Genomic DNA, 20,586 nt, shown 5'->3' with positions numbered 1-20,586 from the left:
AACAGAAAAACAGTGAATATTTCTCCAAACACATTTTATGAGGCACACATAACTTTGATTGTAAATCCTGACAAGAACATTATAACAAAAGAAAATAATATACCCACATATCTCCTGAACATAGATTTTTAAATCCTTGACAAAATATCAATCAGCAAGTTAAATCATGACCAAGTGGGGTTTATCCTGAGAATGCAAGGCTGGTTCAACATTCAAAAATTGATATAAAATAAACAGGTGGGATTATATCAAACTAAAAAGCTTTTGCACAGCAAAGGGAACCATCAACAAAATGAAAAGACAACCTACTGAATGGGAGAACATATTTTTAAATTCTATATCTGGACAAGGGGTTACTATCCAAAAATATGTTTTTAAAAAACTCAGAAAACTCAATAGCAAAAAAACAAACAATCAAGACGATATGAATAGACATCTTTCCAAAGAAGACATGCAAATGGCCAACAGGTACATGAAAATATGCTCAACATCACTAATCATCAAGGAGAAGCAAATCAAAACCACAATGAGATATTACCTCACACCTGTTAGAATGGCTGTTATCAAAAAGAAAAGAAATAACAAGTGTTGGCGAGGATGTGGAGAAAAGGGAACTGTTGTGCACTGTTGGTGGGAATGTAAATTGGTGCAGCTATTATGGAAAACAGTATGGAGGTTCATCAAAAAAACTGAAAACAGAACTACAATATGATCCGAAGTTCCACTTCCTGGTACCTACCCAAAGAAAATAAAATGCACCCTTATGTTCACTGCAGCATCATTTACAATAGCCAAGACATGGAAACAACCTAAATGTCCATCGATGGATGAATGGATAAGGAAAATGTGATTTTATATATATGTACACACACACACATAAGTAAATTATTCAGCCGTAAAAAAGAATGATACCTTGCCATCTGCAACAACATGGTTAGGCCCTGAAGGCATTATGTAAAGTGAAATAAGCCAGACAGAAAAAGATAAATACCATATTATCTCCCTTAAATGTGGAATCTAAAGAAAAACACAAAAACCAACCCAAACCAAAACAAAAAAATTGAGCTCATGGATATAAAGATCAGACTGGTGGCTGCCTGAGGCAGGGGGTTGGGGGTGGGCGAAATGGGTGAAGGGGGTGAAAAGGTACAAATTCCCAGTTATATATGGGAATGTAATGAATGTAGCACGATGTCTAGAGTTAACAATACTGTATTGTGCATTTGAAAGTAGCTAGGAGAGTGGATCTTGAAAGTTCTCATTACATGAAAAAAATTTTTTTGTAACTAGGTATGGTGACAGATACCAACTGAACTTAAAAAAAATCAATGTAATGAACCATATTAATAGATTAAAGAAAAATCACATGATTGTCTCAATAGATGCAGAAAAAGCATTTGACAAAATTCAATACCTATGCATAATAAAAACTGTCAGCAAACTAGGTAAACAAAGAAATTTCTTTAATCTGATAAAAGGCATTTACAAAAATATCTACAGCTAACTCATAGTTTTGAAATACTGAACAGTTTCCCCCTGAGGTTGGGAACAACATAAGGATGTTCACTATCACCACTTCTCTCAACATCGTACTAAAGTCTTAGCCAGTGAAATAAAGAAATAAAAAGGCATAAGAGGCATAAGATTGGTAGAGAATAAATGAAATGGTCATTATCTGTAAACGTCATGATCATGAACATAGATAATCTGAAAGAACCTGCAAATGACTAAAAGTGATAAGTGAATTTAGAAAGGTTACTGGATACATGTTCAATATTGGAAATGAAATATAAAAAGCAATAGCATTGATGATAGCATAAAGAAGACCAAATACCTAGGAATAAATCTAATGAAAGATATGCATAACCTTGCCATTGAAGCCTACAAAGCATTGTTGAGAAGAATTTTAAAAGATCTAAAAAATGGTAGGATATATTATTTTAATGAGGCAATTCTCTCCAAATTGGTCTGTAGGTTCAATGCAATTCCAATCAAAATCCCAGCAGGATTTTGTTTGGAAGTTGATAAGCTGATTCTAAAATTTGCATAGAATTTGCATATTGTTTGTATGCAAAGGTCTTACAATACCTGCAGCAATTTTGAAGAATAACATCACAGCTGTAGAATTTCACCATCAGTTGTCGAAACTTGTTACAAAGCTACAGTCGTTTAGATACATACACTGTCACCCACCTTACCACAATGCCTCCCCAACAACTCAGTAGGGAAAATGATATAGTCTTTTCAACAAATGGTGCTGGGTCAATCAGATATCCATATAAAAGAGTTAACTTTGACTCTACCTCACACTATATACAAAAATTAATTCTAGATAGATCATAGACCAAATGTAAAAACTAAAATAATCAAGCTTCTAGAAGGAAATATAGAAAAACATCTTCATGGCTTGAGACACGCAAAAAAGTCTTGATCAGGAAATAGAAAGCACTAACTATATATAAAGATTGATGAATTGAACTTCATTAAAATTAAGAACTTCTGTTCACCAAAATTCACCAGTAATATGAAAAAGCAAGCCACAGACTGAGAAAAGATTTTTGTGATGTACAGATCTACCAGGAACTTGTATCCAGGATATATAAAGGACTCAAATCAACAACAACAACAACAAAAAGGATACACAACCCAATTTAAATACAGGCAAGAGGCGAGTAAGCACTTCCAAAAGAGGATATCAAAGTGACCAATAAACATATAAAAAGGTACTCAACATCATTAGTCACTTGAGAAATGCAAATCGAAACCACAATGAGATATAACTACCTATCTACCAAAACCAGTAAAATGAAAAAGACTGATGGTACCAAGTATTTGTGAGGATATGGAATAACTGGAAATCTCTTACATTAATATGGGATTGAAAATTGCTACAACCCCATTGGAAAAGTATTTGGCAGTATCCACTAATGCTAAACAAACTTTTACACTCTGCGGCTCAGCAATTCCACTCCTGGGTATATACCCAACAGAAGCAAGTGCTTATGTCCACCAAAAGATGTGTAAAAAAATGTTAACAGCAGCTTTATCCATAATAGCTCCCAAATAGAAATAACCAAAATGTCTATCAACAGTAAAAAGTGTAAATAAATTGTGGCATAAATGGAATAAAAAAGAGAAAAAAAAAAAGAGTGAACCACTGACATAGGCAACAACATGAATGAATCCCACAGATTTAACGTTGAGTGATACATGAATTTCAAATCAGGCAAAACTCATCTGTGGTGACAGAAGTCAGAACAGTGGTTATTCTTAGAGGAGATACTGATTGGGAAGGTACCACATGGGATGCTGAAAACGTTCTATATTGTAATATGGGTGATAGTTAAAAGAGTATATATATGTAAAAACTCAAGCTCTGCACAAGATTTCTGTATTTTACTCTATGTAAATTATTCCTCAATTTAAAATAAATGTTAAGGAAAAACAGTGTGGTATTGGCACAGTAATAGAGAATTAGATCAATGGAGCAGAATATGTAATCCACAAATACACTCATGCATTAAAGGGATTTTGGTTTATAATAAAGGTAACGTTTCTTTCATTTTCTGCCTCCAAATGTTGCCATCTGGATGTGATTCTTGGGACTGTGGTAGCAACCTTGAGACCTCAATGGGAACCAGCCTAAAAGGACAAGCAAGAAGGACAAGCAAGCAGGCCAAGGATGGAGAGGAGAGGATGGAAAGAGCCTGAGCCCCTTGAGGATATCAATGCACCCCAGAATTAACCATCTCTGGAAAGCCTTACTTCTCAGTTTCTCGTTATTTGAGATAAAAAGGAAAAAATCCACTTGTAACTGGGTTGTAAAAGCATCTTCACTGACAGAACCAGTTAGGAAGTCATAGAAATAGTTCATGTAGGACCGCGATCTCCCCTGGCCCAGCAGTTGAAAAGCAGCAGCTCCCCAGGGAGCCACAGACTCTCAGAATAAACTCTTGGAAGCTTATTCACACCATGGGGCTAGCATCTGCAACAAGTGGTATCACTAACCTGTCCGGTCAACATCCTTTTTCATGGGCAGTACAGTATAATCCGGTTGGTCATCCGAGGCCTCAAATATCCACGACTTGGGCTGCAGCATGGATTGGGGCTCTTTCCTGGGACTCCCCCTGCCTCCAACCCAGTCTCCAGACCCATCTCGGAGCTGAACCTGCTGTAGGTACGGGATCCGGAAAATCTTGTTTTGGTCCAGGCTTAACTTCTTCAGTCTTCAATTAAGGAAAGTGAACATAGAATCACAGCAGTAATGATACCTCAGGGACATTTACCAAGCAACTTTAGGGAAAGAACATGGAATCAGGCTTCGACAGTTACTCCTCTTGCGTGACCTTGAGCCAGTGACTTACCCTCTCTGGGCCTCAATGTCCCTATCTCTAAAATGGGGATAGTATTTATTAACCTTTCAAGGGTCTTGTGAAGATTAAATGAGACAATATGTAAACGGTGCCACAAAGTAGTGTTCAGTAAATGGTATTTGAATCCAAAGTAAATTTTCCAGGGATCTAAAACTTAACCATTTAAATGCCAGCATTTCATTACTTTAACCAAATATAGTCAGCCCTCCATATCTGTGGGTTCTACGTTGGTTGAATCTGTGGACACAAAACCCAGATACAGAGGGCCAACTACAGGTAGAGCTCAGAGTTTAACTTACCTTTCTGATTCTGATTCTTTTTTTTTTTTTGGCTCCTCTCTTAGGGTCAGGATCCCATATCACCTCCTACCCTCCTTTCTCTTTACTGCTTCTAATCCAGTCACATGATCAGAAATATCTTTACTGATGCCTCACTTTTTTGGCTTGAGCTAAAGCTCAGAGGGGAGATGACTTACCCATGGCCACACAGCAGAGATAAATGATGGAGCTGGGATTTAAACCCAGGCATTTTGGCTTCCAGAGCAGCACTCAAGGTGTGAGCAAGGCTGGGGGTTATAGAGGGCCCTGCAGAGAGAGGCTTGTAGCTTTACCTCCTGAGCCCGGCCAGGCTGGCAAAGCAATTGGGGTTGGAGAGTTTGTTGTCATCCAGCATCAGGGTCTCTAGCGCCGGGAACCTCAGGATGTACCTCTTGCTGGTCAGCGATGTTACATACGCCTCCCTGTGGGTGCAAAGACCTTGGGTAATGAACAAGGGCAGGGGACAAGCGCTACCATTCCCAGGAAGAAATGGAGGATAGGAAATCAATCAAGAGGCCTAACCAGCTTGGGAACTTCTCTAGTGCCCAAGAGTGGTCTCCGCAGTGAGGGACCAAAAGGTGTAATTCCCTCTTCAACTGACCCCCTTCCCCAAACCCCACTCACACATACAATCTTTTGTATGGAGAAAGGTTGCACATATTCACTGATGGACTCAGTGAGACCAGTTTGCAGCAGGATGGAGGGGCACTAGTAATGTTCACGGAAAACACCAGGGTGACAGAGTTAGGGGAAGCATTCTGTAGGAACAACACTACACAATTTTGGGTCAGGGCAGACTCCCAAGTATGCTGTGTCACCCCAAGAAGTGGTAACCACGGAAGTACCAGGAGACAATGCCCTTGGCAGAGATTAAGTGGGGTAAGGTAGGATGAAGGGCACCATCCCTAGCCGCAGTGAGGCTCTCCTCTAAAGTGACTTTGTAAAGTGCACACATCAGTATGGAATTGGGAAGTCTTTTCTTAAATTCAAACTCTCTGAGGATTCCCAGAAACACTTGAGAGTGGGATTTAACAGGCTGAAGTCCTGAATCACACAGGTGGGGCAGGAAGTGGTGGCATCATTGATGGTGGTACTACCATCAATGATGTGACCTCATTTGTGTCCCCAGGTGGATGAGGCCTAGGTATTTACTTTTAAGCACACAAAAGGCAGACGACTCACATCGTGTTTTCATTCCTCCCTCCAACTCCATCCTCTGTATACACGAAAACAAACACATAGGGATATCCAGTCACAAAACACACATACACATATGTAAATCACAGACGTGCCTACAATAAGAGGACAGGAAAGCAGCCTTTCTTCCGAGCCTACTGCATTCCTGGAATTGTTAGCTGTTTTATACATGTCATCTTAGAATAGCACTGAGAAGGACTGGTGTTATCCATCTCCTGTTCAGATGAAGAAATTCAAACTCAGTGTCACTTGCCCAAAATCTCACAGCCAGAAAGTTGTAGAGCTCAAACTAGACTCCAAACCCCAGGCCCTTTCCACTGCAGCACCCGCCTCTCACATCACATCTTCAAGCTCTCTGTGGATTAAAGGGTGGGGAAGTGGAAGGGTAGCTGTTGGCTGGGCTGGAGAGAACTTGACAAAGGTAGGCAATGAGTTCAAAAGTCCAAAAGGATTGTAAGAGTACACCTAAAGGCAGGAATATTTCAAAGATGAATTTAGAGAAAGCATATATCCAGCCGTGTAGTCGTTCATTCATTCATTCATTCATTCATTCACACTCATGAATTTCTTCAACACGTATTTGTGGAGCCAGGGACTGGGAATACAAAGAGAAAAAGAACACATCTCCCTCTCAAGGTGCTTATTAGAGTCTCGTGGAGGAGACGGATGCACAGCACACAGTGAGACAAATGCTCCGCAGAGGCAGGCGTGACGCGTGATGGGAGTCACCCACCCCGGTGGGGAGGACCCAGGGAAGGCAGTGTTTAAGCGAAACCATGAAGAATGGGGAGGGAGGGAATTCCCTGGCAGCCCAGCGGTTAAGGGTTAAGACTCCATGCTCTCACTGCTGAGGGCCCGGGTTTGATCTCTGGCTGGGAAACTAAAATCCCTTAAGCTGCATGGCGTGGCCAAAAAAAAAAAAAGAATGGAGAGGGAATTTGCCATGTTCTTAAGAACTGCGAGAGAGGGAGAGGAACAGCAGAAAAATCATTGCTTTGTGGCTGGAGCTGTAATATTTTTAGGAGCTCTGGGCGGTCATGTGTGGCCCATCACGGGGCCCAGAGAGAGACAGGTGCTCACCCGTAAAGACAAATGGAGCGAGTCACAGGGACGAGCATATGTGAAAGCTGAGAGACAGAACTTCTGGGCTGTTCCACAATGCTCAGGACCTACATTCAGTACGTCCCTAAGGCATGGCTGTTAGATGCCCCGTTGTTCTTATAGTAAATTCCTCCTTTTCTGTTACTCTAATATTGATGGATTTCTGTAGATTATAGCCATGATAGTTCTGACTAAAAAAAAGGCACAGGTCAGATATGGTTTCCAAAAGAGCCCTGGCAAGGTGTGGGGGAAGAGGCTTGAAGTCCAAAGACCAGAGAAACTCAACAGAGAAGGAAAGAAGCCTTTAGTTCATGGTACTCTTCAGGGTCATGGATGACTCTTTGCCTCTTCCTGAAAGGGCCAACTTTCCTACACTGATGTTTTAATCTACCTGAAAGCAATTACAGGACGGTGCCCAGAAGCTCTGTTGATTTATAAATAACTGGCCAATCTTTATTTTGCTCCAGTGGAATATGAAACAGCTAAGAAATAAGCCTTCAAAAAATTCCTCTTAAGCCCCCTAACAAACCTTCTTAAAGTTCAACTCTAATTGTAACATAGAGAAGTTTCATTCTGTCTCTAAAATAGATGTCTTAAAATAGGGGGGGCCATCAATAGGTAGGTGAGGAAGACAAGATGCAAAGCTTCACAGGAAAGCATCAGACTCCCCCAGTGAGCCCTTCCCGTGGCAGTTTTGGGAGAAGAGCTTTTTGAAGTGGCAGGAGTCTGTCAGTAACGGAGAAACCGAGGTTTCCAGCTGTTCAGAGTAGTGCTATTTTTATTATACCTTCTCTTGGCAAAAGGAATTGATACGATTTAAAATCTGATGGTTTTAATGGAATTTTTTAGCAGGTAGAAGTATGCCCCAGTGGTTGGATTCCCATTCAGGAATGGGAACTCGTGCCCCATATTAGAAAAAGCATGGGAGTGGGGATCAGGAGCCCTGGGCTCTGGTTCTGGTGGTGCTGCTGCTTTGCTTGCTGTGTGATTTCTAGTTGGTGCCAAGCATCTCTGGGCCCAGTCAGTTCCTCCCTCTATCTATATGATGGAAGAGGATTTCTTTTACTTTACATTGTAAGACTTTGTATTAGGCTAAAATTATTGTTCAACAGACTAGACCAAGGACTATAGCAAACGAGACAAAATTTAGCAAACACTAATGTTTGTTCAAATTCAGTTCAGCTTCTGTGATAAGATACAGAAAACCCCCCACGCAAACACAGGATGAGGGAGACATGGCTTAACAGCTTGTTTGTGTAAGAAAGGACTTATGATGTGGCTGCTAAAAGCTAGTGCTCTTTCAAGTGGCATTATTAGGCATATAGTGATGAGAAAAAAGGAGGTCACAATGCCCCTCTGCTCTGTGCTGGTCAAGCCCAAGAGCCGACTCTTGAGGTCCAAGGGGGAAAGGGAATAGGCCTAATGGGAGAGGCAAAGTATCAGCTGTCAGTCAAAACAAGTAAGAGAGCAGTCTAAAGATGGAGTAGGTCAAATATGATTCCCCTAACTCACCCAGACAGACTGTGATCTACCCGGAAATGGAGATATAAATAGTTCAGAATAGATGAGGTATGTTGTGAAATGGAAAAAAGGAAGGAGAACAGAGGATGGAGAAATAGGCAGAGTCAAGTCCTGAAAAGCCTTGTAATCAATGTTAATGGAGTTTAGAATGTTGGGAAGCTGCGGAAGGACTTTAAGCAGGGCGGTGATAGAATCAGATGTGCATTTTAGAAACATCACTCTGGCTGATGGTGAGGAGGATGGACTGGGAGGTGAGAAACTGGAGACTAAAACCAAACAGGAGGATAACAGAAAAGGGCAAGTTTAAGAAAAATTTAGGAAGTACAATGCACAGAATCCGGCGACTGAATGGATGTGCAAGGTGAGGAAGGAAAGAATTCAGGCTGCTGACCGTGTTTCTAGCCTGCACAACTGCACAGCAGATGAAGAGCAGTGCCCACCACTGAGGACAGGGACGCAGGAGGAGGAGATGTTGGCATGGGCATGTGTCTGATGAGTTTGGTATGATAAGCAGGATACATGGGCGTACAGCTCAGAAGACAGAAGTGAAGTAGAGAAATAACTAAGACTTGGGAAGGGATGAGACCACTAAGAAAGACTGTAAAGATTAAGAAAAACAGTGGGTTGAGAGTGGACAATGGGGGACCACCAAGATTTAAGAGACTGGCAGAAAAGGGGAATCCATAGAGCATATTGAGTGTGGACAGATGTGCAGGGAGGAAATGACCATAGCAGTTGTCTGGAGTCTCATCGCTTTCAAAGAATAATTATTTCAGTTGTAAGCAGGAGTACATTTATTCTCCTGATGTAAGCAGGAGTAAGCAGGAGTACATTTATTCTCCTTTTCTTATATGTAAAGAACTAGGAAGTGCAGAGTGGTGGAGACTTGCCTTACTTTATGTAATAAGACTTTCCACTTGAAAACAACTAGAATGATGAATAAAGTATAAAAAGAAAAAAAGACCCATCATTTAGAGCTACCATATGATCCAGTAATCCTGCTCCTGGGCATATATCCAGAGAAAAACCATACTTTGGAAAGATACATGCACCCCAATGTTCATTGCAGCACTATTTATAACAGCCAGGACATGGAAGCAACCTAAATATCCATCGACAGATGAATGGATAAAGAAGATGTGGTACATATATACAATGGAATATTACTCAGCCATATAAAAGAACGAAATAATGCCATTTGCAGCAACATGGATGGACCTAGAGGTTACCATACTGAGTGAAGTACGTCAGAGAAAGACAAATATCATATGATATCACTTATATGTGGAATCTAAAAAAAGAGTACAAATAAACTTATTTACAAAACAGAAACAGAGTCACAGATGGAGAAAACAAACTTATGGTTTCCAAGGGGGAAAGGAGGGGGGAGGGATAAATTGGGAGATTGGGCTTGACATATACACACTACTATATGTAAAATAGATAACTAATAAGGCCCTACCACTGTATAGCACAGGGAACTCTACTCAATACTCTGTAATGACCTATATGGGAAAAGAATCTAAAAAAGAGTGGATACGTGTATACGTATAACTGATTCACTTTGCTGTACACCTGAAACTAACACAACATTGTAAATCAACTATACTCCAATAAAAATTTTAAAAATAAATAAATAAAACCATGTAAGAGATGCAAAGACAGTCAGGAAGTAGTGTGCCACAATCTAAAACTCCAGAGACAGAAACTGAGCACAAGAAGCCACTTTTGCCTTAAGGATATTTGCTATCTTATACAAAGAGAAGGCAGGCATGTAATTGGAGAACCCCCCACGTGAATCTGGGATCCTAAAGACAGGTACCCTCAGAACAGAGTGAACCAGAACTAAACCCATTCCCCTCATCCCACGAGCAGGGGAGAACTACCTTGGAGTGAACAGAGAAGGGGAGGGGCGAGGGCAGGCTGGTCCTCTTGAAAACTCTAGCCCAAATTTGGATTGTCAGAGTGGTTCATAAAATATCCAACTAGTTAAGTTTAGTTTAAAATGGTTCCATACCAGGCACCTAGCCAAAATAAATGGAAAGGCTTTGGGTCCTGCAGACTAAATAACGTGAGGCAACTCTCCCCTAAGTATAAACTATAAAATCCAGACAAAATATATACATTAAAAATAATCTTCTTTAAGACATCTGGGAACTAACAAGCTGTGAAAAGTTGGGGGACCAAGATTTAGAAGAAGGAGGAAACCCAAAGGGATTCATGTGCCATTTGGGGCCACTTTTACCCTACGGCTCCCCGCTAACTATGGAAGTGGGTGAGAGGCTAAGAAGCTGAGCAGAGATTCTGACAACCTTGTTAGCCCAGGAGGCCAAAAACTGGAGTCCAGGGTGTGCTACAGAAAGGGAGCCCTGATCAACTGCCCCTGTTTTAAGTTAGGGCAGTGGAGGCCTAAATCCTAGGAGGAAGTGTGAACTAGAAACAGTGTGTTCCTTGCAGGGATTGAAGACTAGCTTCAAACAACTTCAATTTCTGTTAATGAATTAAGATGATTTGGAATTATTGGTGATCTATATAACCAAAAACTCTAGATCTGGTGAGAAAAAAAAAGTGATTTGAGTTGCCCGAAGGGAGAGTCATGGTCTCTCATTCAGTTCCTGACTATTTACATTTAAATTAAAACTAATTAAACTTAATAAAATGAAATATTCAGCTCCTCAGTCACACTAACCACATTTCAAGTGCTCAATATGACTAGTGGCTACCATACTGGACAATGCAGATATAGAACATTTCCAACATTACAGAAAGTTCTAATGAACACTGCTTTCAAGGATTACTAGTTACTAGAAAATATCTGCAAATTGGTGTTAATGCCTGGGGATATGAAAGGCATGGGTGGCCCACCATGCAAAGTGGGGGATTGTGAAGATCTGATGGGAAAATGGAAATTTAGCCTGTGAATGGACCCAGTGAAGTCACAAACCTACTGTGTGGTTATATCCCCAGTTCCTGAATGTATAAATAGACATACTAAGCAACTGACAGAATAACCACACTTTTTTTACTGACCAACAAAGCGAGGGCTATTACAATAGGAGGGGCCAAATGGAAGCCCTAGGAATTTTGCTTCCAAAACAGTAAACCAAAAATAATTCCACAACCCTGAGGTAATTGCAGAGATTACTGCAAACACTAAAGACTGGAAAGGTAGAAGGATAATGAGTCCTATGACATCCCTGTTAAACTTATTTGGCTTGTGCAGAAGATGGGTCTTGAGTAATTACTGTAGATTACTATCAACTCAATCAAGTGGTGATTCCAATTTCAGCTGCTGTTCCATATGTAGACTCTTCTTACTGTAGCACATCCCCTAGCACTTGTGATACAGCTAAGGACGTGCCAGATGTTTCTTTCTCTTTATCAATGAACAAGAACTACCAGAAGCCGTATGCTTTCGCCTGACAGGGACAGCAGTATATCTTTGTCCTCTCCTCTGGGGGCTACATCAACTCTTTAGCCCTATTATAATCTATTGCACAGGGATCTTGATTATTTTGGTATTCCACAGAACACCATGTTGATTGGAGCTGATGGGCAGGAAATTCAAATACCTCAGATGCCTCAGTATGGAGTGTACCACAGGATGCAGGTAAACCTTGTAAAAATTCAAGGAACTGACACCCTGATTAATTTTCTTTATGTCCAGGTATCTGAAGCATGTTGGAATATACCTCCAATGTGAAAGACACCTTTCACCACCTGCTACTAAGAAAAAGGCACAAAGTTTTGTTGGCCTTTTTTGATTTGGGCAGCTACGCATAAAACATTTGTGCTATTCTGATCCATTTACTGAGGCTGCCAGTTTTGTGTGGGATCCAGAGAAAGGCAAGGCTCTGCAACAAGTCCAACTGCCACACAAGCTGCTCTTTGGGCATTATGTCTTTGGCCATTATGTCTTTGGCCAAGGGCATTGGGTGTTATTACTCGGTAGGTCCAGTTGTGCTCTAAATGTCTAAGGCTGCATAGATAGGGTTACCATACACCCTGGTTTTCAAGGACAGTCTGAGTTTTCACCTGTTATCCCAAAATAATTAATAGTGGTACTTTTCCCTCTCAACTATGTCTTGGTTTGGATGATAAATTAATGGTTGCTCATTCGATGAATAGAACCTTTTAAAGGCACCAATTACAGAAACATTTTTGAGCAAAGTTATGCTCTATTCTGCAGACAACTATTTTCCTTATGAAAAACAGTTTCTGGCTTACTACTGCATGTTGGTAGAGACTGAACACCTGACCATGGGACACCAAGGTGACCATGCCTCCTGAGCTGTTCAACATGAACTGAATGTGCAGAACTCCCTCATCAAATGAAAGCAACATTGGAGATCAGGCTCAAGCAAATCTGGAAAAGTTGCATGAACTAATATTGCTTAGATTCCTGTGATACCTACTCCTGCTGTACTGTTACTTCTCCATCAACCCATAACAAATGTCCTATGACCATCAGGTGTAGGAGAAAAATCTGCAGCTAGGTTAACAAATGATTTTGCATGATATGCTGATACTAACCAAAACCAGACTGTTGCAGGATTATAAGTCCATACAAAGGTGGCTCTGAAAGACAGGGGAGGGGAAATCCTCCCAATATGTAAAACCTATAGCAACATATCTGATTGCTCATTTTCCTTGGTTGGCGAGATAGCCAGAAGTACAGGTCTATGCTGATTCACGGGCAGTGGTTTAGCTGAAGAGTCAAAGTTTGGAAAAAATAATGTAAAACTGCTGACAGGGAGGTCTGAGGGGAAGTCATATGAACAGACCTCTCAGGATGAATAGGATGTGTAAGGACTATTTCTATCCCATGTGAATGCTCCCAAAGACTTCCACTGCAGAGGGGACTCTCAGTGATCAGGTGGATGAGATGACCCATTCCATGAATGTCAGCTGGATACCCTGGTGCTTGCAAAATGGCCTTGGCAGCAGGGAAGGAGGCTACACACTGCCCCTCAACAAAGCATATCTGCCTACCACCCCTGCCGAGCACCTGCAGAGGCCAATGCTGAAACCCTAACATGGCACCATTTCTGGGAGGATTAGCCAGTCACCCAGTAGCAGGATGACTACAGTGCACACCTGCCTTCATAAAAGGAGCAGTGATTTTTCTCTTACTGAAATAAATATGTATTTGAGATATGGATTTTCCATCCCTGACCACAATATTCTGCAAGCATCACAATCTGTGGACTTCGAGAATGTCTTATTCATTATTCTGGTAGCGCACATAACATTGCTTCTAACCATGGAACACATTTCATGGCAAAGAAGTACAACAATGGGCTCACAGACATGGAGTTTAATTTTTTACCATGTACTCCATCATGCAGAAGTAGCTGACCTAACAGAATGGCAAGATAGTCTTTTGACAACTTATTTATTGCACTACCTAGCAGACTACCCACTGTGAGGTTGGGGTGCGGACTTACAGAATGGAGTGTCACACAAACTAGCAACCAAGACTGATGCTGTTTTTCTCACAACCAGAGCATAAGGGCCTAGGAATGAATGAATGAAAATGAAAGCAGCTCCTCTTATAATTATACACAACAATCCACTTGCAGCTTGTAATTCCTGCAGCTTTGAGCTCTTGAGTTAGAGGTCTTAGTTTCCTAGGGAGGAACACTTTTACAGGGGACACAAGAATAGTTCCACTTAACGGGAAGTTAAGTTTACTAGTGGCCACTTAGGCTCCTCATTCCACTGAATCAACAGGCAGGAAAACAGGGGTTTATTATATTGGCTAGGTGACTGATATTACCAACAACAGGTATGACTGCTGCTATACCTTGAGGGCAAAAAGGAATATGTTTGGAATCCAGGGAATTATCTGGTGTTCTTCTTTTTTTTTAATCATCTTTAATATCTTTCATCAGTGTCTTATAGTTGTCTGCATACAGGTCTTTTGTCTCCCTAGGTAGGTTTATTCCTAGGTATTTTATTCTTTTTGTTGCAATGGTAAATGGCAGTGTTTCCTTAATTTCTCTTTCAGATTTTTCATCATTCGTGTATAGGAATGCAAGAGATTTCTGTGCATTAATTTTGTATCCTGCAACTTTACCAAATTCATTGATTAGCTCTAGTAGTTTTCAGGTGGCATCTTCAGGATTCTCTATGTATAGTATCATGTCATTTGCAAATAGTGACAATTTTACTTCTTCTTTTCCAATTTGTATTCCTTTTATTTCTTTTTCTTCTCTGATTGCCATGGCTAGGACTTCCAAAACTATATTGAATAACAGTGGTGAGAGTGGACATCCGTGTCTTGTTCTTGATCTTAGAGGAAATGCTTTCAGCTTTTCACCATTGAGAATGATGTTTGCTGTGGGTTTGTCATATATGGCCTTTATTATGTTGAGGTAGGTTCTCTCTATGCCCACTTTCTGGAGAGTTTTTATCATAAATCAGTGTTGAATTTTATCAAAAGCTTTTTCTGCATCTATTGAGATGATCATATAGTTTTTCTTCTTCAATTTCTTAATATGGTGCATCACATTGATTGATTTGCGTATATTGAAGAATCCTTGCATCCCTGGGATAAATCCCACTTGATCATGGTGTATGATCCTTTTAATGTGTTGTTGGATTCTGTTTGCTAGTATTTTGTTGAGCATTTTTGCATCTATATTCATCAGGGATATTGGTCTGTAATTTTCTTTTTTTGTAGTATCTTTGTCTGGTTTTGGTATCAGGGTGATCGTGGCCTCACAGAATGAGTTTGGGAGTGTTCCTTCCTCTGCAATTTCTTGGAAGAGTTTGAGAAAGATGGGTGTTAGCTCTTCTCTAAATGTTTGATAGAATTCACCTGTGAAGCCATCTGGTCCTGGACTTTTGTTTGTTGGAAGACTTTTAATCACAGTTTCAATTTCATTACTTGTGACTGGTCTGTTCATATTTTCTACTTCTTCCTGGTTCAGTCTTGGAAGGTTATACCTTTCTAAGAATTTGTCCATTTCTTCCAGGTTGTCCATTTTGTTGGCATAGAGTTGCTTGTAGTAGTCTCTTAGGATGCTTTGTATTTCTGCAGTGTCTGTTGTAACTTCTCCTCTTTCATTTCTAATTTTATTGAGTCCTCTCCCTCTTTTTCTTGATGAGTCTGGCTAATGGTTTATCAATTTTGTTTACCTTCTCAAAGAACCAGCTTTCAGTTTTATTGATCTTTGCTACTGTTTTCTTTGTTTCTATTTCATTTATTTCTGCTTTGATCTTTATGATTTCTTTCCTTCTGCTAACTTTGGGTTTTGTTTGTTCTTCTTTCTCTAGTTCCTTTAGGTGTAAGGTTAGATTGTTTATTTGAGATTTTTCTTGTTTCTTGAGGTATGCTTGTATAGCTATAAACTTCCCTCTTAGAACTGCTTTTGCCGCATCCCATAGGTTTTGGATCGTCGTGTTTTCATTGTCATTTGTCTCTAGGTATTTTTTGATTTACTCTTTGATTTCTTCAGTGATCTCTGGTTATTTAGTAACGTATTGTTTAGCCTCCATGTGTTTGTGTTTTTTATGTTTTTTTCCCTGTAATTCATTTCTAATCTCATATTGTTGTGGTCAGAAAAGATGCTTGATATGATGTCAATTTTCTTAAATTTACTGAGGCTTGATTTGTGACCCAAGATGTGATCTATCCTGGAGAATGTTCCATGAGCACTTGAGAAGAACGTGTAATCTGCTGTTTTTGGATGGAATGTCCAGAAATATCAATTAAATCTATCTGGTCTATTGTGTCATTTAAAGCTTGTTTCCTTATTTATTTTCATTTTGGATGATCTGTCCATTGGTGTAAGTGAGGTGTTAAAGTCCCCCAGTATTATTGTGTTACTGTCGATTTCCTTTTATAGCTGTTAGCAGTTGCCGTACGTATTGAGGTGCTCCTATGTTGGGTGCATATATATTTATAATTGTTATATCTTCTTCTTGGATTGATCCCTTCATCATAATATAGTGTCCTTCCTTGTCTCTTGTAACAGTCTTTATTTTAAAGTCTATTTTATCTGATATGAGTATTGCTACTCCAGCTTTCTTTTGATTTCCATTTGCATGGAATATCTTTTTCCATCCCCTCACTTTCAGTCTGTATGTGGCCCTACGTCTGAAGTGGGTCTCTTTTAGACAGCATATATATGGGTCTTGTTTTTGTATCCATTCAGCAAGCCTGTGTCTTTTGGTTGGAGCATTTAATCCATTCACGTTTAAGGTAATTATCGATATGTATGTTCCTATGACCATTTTCTTAATTGTTTTGGGTTTGTTTTTGTAGGTCCTTTTCTTCTCTTGTGTTTCCCACTTAGAGAAGTTCCTTTAGCATTTGTTGTAGAGCTGGTTTGGTGGTGGTGAATTCTCTTAGCTTTTGCTTGTCTGTAAAGCTTTTGATTTCTCCATCGAATCTGAATGAGATCCTTGCCGGGTACAGTAATCTTGATTGTAGGTTCTGGCCTTTCATCACTTTAAGTATATCATGCCACTCCCTTCTGGTTTGTAGAGTTTCTGCTGAGAAATCAGCTGTTAACCTTATGGGAGTTCCCTTGTATGTTATTTGTCGTTTTTCCCTTGCTGCTTTCAATAATTTTTCTTTGTCTTTAATTTTTGCCACTTTGATTACTATGTGTCTCGGCGTGTTTCTCCTTGGGTTTATCCTGTATGGGACTCTCTACGCTTCCTGGACTTGGGTGGCTATTTCCTTTCCCATGTTAGGGAAGTTTCTGACTATAATCTCCTCAAATATTTTCTCTGGTCCTTTCTCTCTCTCTTCTCCTTCTGAGATTCCTATAATGTGAATGTTGTTGCGTTTAATGTTGTCCCAGAGGTCTCTTAGGCTGTCTTCATTTCTTTTCATTCTTTTTTCTTTATTCTGTTCTGCAGCAGTGAATTCCACCATTCTGTCTTCCAGGTCACTTATCTGTTCTTCTGTCTCAGTTATTCTGCTATTGATTCCTTCTAGTGTAGTTTTCATTTCACTTATTGTATTGTTCATCTCTGTTTGTTTGTTCTTTAATACTTCTAGGTCTTTTTTAAACATTTCTTACATCTTCTAGATCTTCGCCTCCATTCTTTTTCCGAGGTCTTGGATCATCTTCACTATCATTATTCTGAATTCTTTTTCTGGAAGGTTGCCTATCTCCACTTCATTTAGTTGTTTTTCTGGGGTTTTATCTTGTTCCTTCATCTGGTACATAGCCCTCTGCCTTTTCATCTTGTCTATCTTTCTGTGAATGTGGTTTTTGTTCCACAGGCTGCAGGATTGTAGTTCTTCTTGCTTCTCTGGTGTTCTTCTTAAAAGGCTCATAACCATCAGTCAAAGTTGATGGAATTTTTGCAAGATGAACAGAGTTTTGGAGCAGGATGATGGTGGTGGTTGCACAACAATGTGAATGTACTTAATGTCACTGAACTGTACACTTAAAAATGGTTAATATGGGAAGGCTTCTCATAGGGAAAAGAGGACAGTCTGAGATAGCCCTCGGAATATGTACAGAATCTACATAAGAAGAGAATGTAATGGTCGTAAGCAGGGTCTCTGGAGTCAGACGGACTTGGTTCAAATTCTGGCTCTGCCACTTATTAGCTTTGTAACTCTGGTTGAGTTATGTAACCTATCTGTGCCTCAATTTCCTCATCTATAAAATGGGGATAATAATAGGGCACTTACCTCATAGGGTTGTGAGGATTAAATGAGTTAGTATATGTTTAGTGTGACAGAAGAGTGTCTGACACATAGTAAGCATTACACACGTATCGTTAATTTTTTAATACTAATTTTTAGTGTAGCTACAATATTGTATTAATTTCAGGTGTACAACACAGTGATTTGATATTTTTATAAATTATACTCCACATAAAGTTATTATACAATATTGGCTATTTTCTCTGTGCTGTACATTATATACTTATATCTTATTTGTTTTTGTTTTTGTTTACATCTTTACTGGAGTATAATGCTTTACAATGTTGTGTTAGTTTCTGCTGTATAACAAAGTGAATCAGCTATGCATATACATACATCCCCATATCTCTTCCCTCTTGCGTCTCCCTCTCACCCTCCCTACCCCACCCCTCTAGGTGGACACAAAGCACTGAGCTGATCTCCCTGTGCTATGTGGCTGCTTCCCACTAGCTATCTATTTTATATTTGGTATTTTATATTTTGTTATACATGTCCATGCCACTCTCTCTCTTCATCCCAGCTTACCCTTCCCCCTCCCCGTGTCCTCAAGTCCATTCTCTACGTCTGTGTCTTTATTCTTGTCCTGCCCCTATGTTCTTCAGAACCATTTTTTTTTTTTTTTTAGATTCCATACATATGTGTTAGCATACAGTATTTGTTTTTCTCTTTCTGACTTACTTCACTCTGTATGACAGACTCATCGCTATTATTAAGCGAGGAAGGACCAGTACATTCTGGCCAAAAGGCATGGCTCAGCAAATGTGCAGAATGGGAATATGCAAAGCTTATTTAGAGGGTTCCTGAAGGGGAATAGTCTGGCAAGAGCAATAGCCACAACTTACCAGTGACAAATCAGAGGGAGGGAAAGTGACTCTCCAGACACCGGCGTCTCTCCTAATAGCACAGAGGAGTGTGGGACACCCAGCTGAGGCCTCCCGAACCTCTGGGGCTCTGTTCCCACCAGTGCCTTTTCTGGGAGCTTCAGTAGGTGGCATTCTACCTGCTTTGAGCACTCACAGCCTGTCCTTACAGACCTTTGAGCTGCTTTGGACTATTTCTTTGGACACATGTACCCAGACAAAGGCTCAGGAGGGAAACACATGGGACAGACTCTGGGATGTAGAACTTACTGCTCTGCGACAGCCAAATTGGGTGGCAGGGAGGTGAGCCCATTGCCTGTGAGGAGCAGGACACGGAGGTGTGGCAGAATCCCCAGATCACAGATGGCCTCCGCAGTCAGGCTGTTGAAGGAAAGGTCCAGGAACTATGGCGCAAAGATATAAGATGGGGAAACAGAAGCACTACTCGTGACAATGATGCTCATACAGGAGGTGGGAGCTGGCTAGTTTTTTTTTTTTTTTTAACCTTCCAGGAGGGCTCATCGCCCACAGGCTAAAACCCTCCTGACTCTCAGGATGAACTTTCAAGGTCTACTAGAGTCATTCTACTATGTCCAACCTATTTGCCAGCCTCAGCCCCCACACTGCAAGCCTTTGTTTACCCCGTGGTACTGGCCAAAGTGACCGCTCCCCATTCCTTGCCGCACCCCACCTAGAGATCTTTGCTTGAGCTTTTCACTCAGGAATGCCCTTTCTCCATGTATCTGAATCCAAGCCCTAAAAGGCCAGCTCAAAAGCTGCCTCCTTATAAAACCTTTCTTAATTCCCCAGCCAGATGGAATCTCTCCCTCCTCTGACTTTGGGTGCTTTATCTAGACTGTTCTGAGGTTATTTCTCACAGTCAGCCAGGTAACTGTGATGACTGGATATAAGCCTGAGGAATAGGGTACTGGTACATGGATGTGCTGAGCAGGTCCTGGCACACAGTGGTGGACTAGGCTATAAACTCTCTGAGGTGAAGCACCTTGTCACTGTATCGATGTATCCTTATAATCTAGCATAGCACCTGGCACATAGTAGGTGCACATTAAAAAACCGGCTGAAATGAACTGGCTTATGAGGACAATGACCCAAACTGACACCTCATCATAAAGCACCTTCTAACTAGCCACCTAGATTCATGAGATAGTTGACTTGAGTTAGGAGACCAGTCAGGAAACTGAGTTTCTCTCTGCAAAGACAAAGGCAATTGTGATAAATTATATCATCCCAGTCTCTGGTCTCCCTCTTCTAGAAGAGCCTCTCTGGACACTCACTTTAGCTCTTATGTACAAGTCTGCTCCCTTCCCTCTCCCTCTGTAATAGGGAAGAAACTTTGTACTCTATTACAAGTTAATCACTAAAGGAATGTTGCCTATAAGCTTAAATTATACGTAATGGCCCATCTCTGGGAACCCTGTCTCCCAGGTAATGAGCATTAAGCTAAAATACCTTTATCTCACGGAAAACATCCTGACCAGGCCCACCTGTGAATGACTGCAGGAAGGAAGGAATTAACACCT

At 40.5% G+C, this 20,586-nt stretch overlaps 1 protein-coding gene across 23 annotated transcripts in view; it reads right to left on the bottom strand.

Annotated features, from left to right (window-relative positions):
* The window catches only part of XRRA1 (X-ray radiation resistance associated 1), an 80,099-nt gene that overhangs the window by 36,843 nt on the left and 22,670 nt on the right, over positions 1-20,586 (bottom strand). For 10 of the 23 annotated variants that reach the window (XM_082411236.1, XM_082411257.1, XM_082411237.1 and 7 more), the window contains 3 exons: positions 19,316-19,449; positions 4,984-5,112; positions 4,009-4,226 (listed from right to left, as the gene is read on the bottom strand). The exons of 2 other annotated variants lie outside the window; for them this stretch is intronic. In XM_082411236.1, the coding sequence (XP_082267362.1) occupies positions 4,009-4,226; positions 4,984-5,112; positions 19,316-19,449 (481 nt within the window). 11 more of the 23 variants (XM_082411250.1, XM_082411239.1, XM_082411247.1 and 8 more) reach the window with 4 other exon arrangements.

This window comes from Balaenoptera physalus (assembly GCF_965194825.1).
Source record: "Balaenoptera physalus genome assembly, chromosome: 10".
In the NCBI taxonomy this organism is placed as follows: Eukaryota; Metazoa; Chordata; class Mammalia; order Artiodactyla; family Balaenopteridae; genus Balaenoptera; species Balaenoptera physalus.
Note: the sequence above shows the minus strand (reverse complement) of the source record. Positions and strands in the feature narration are given on the sequence as shown.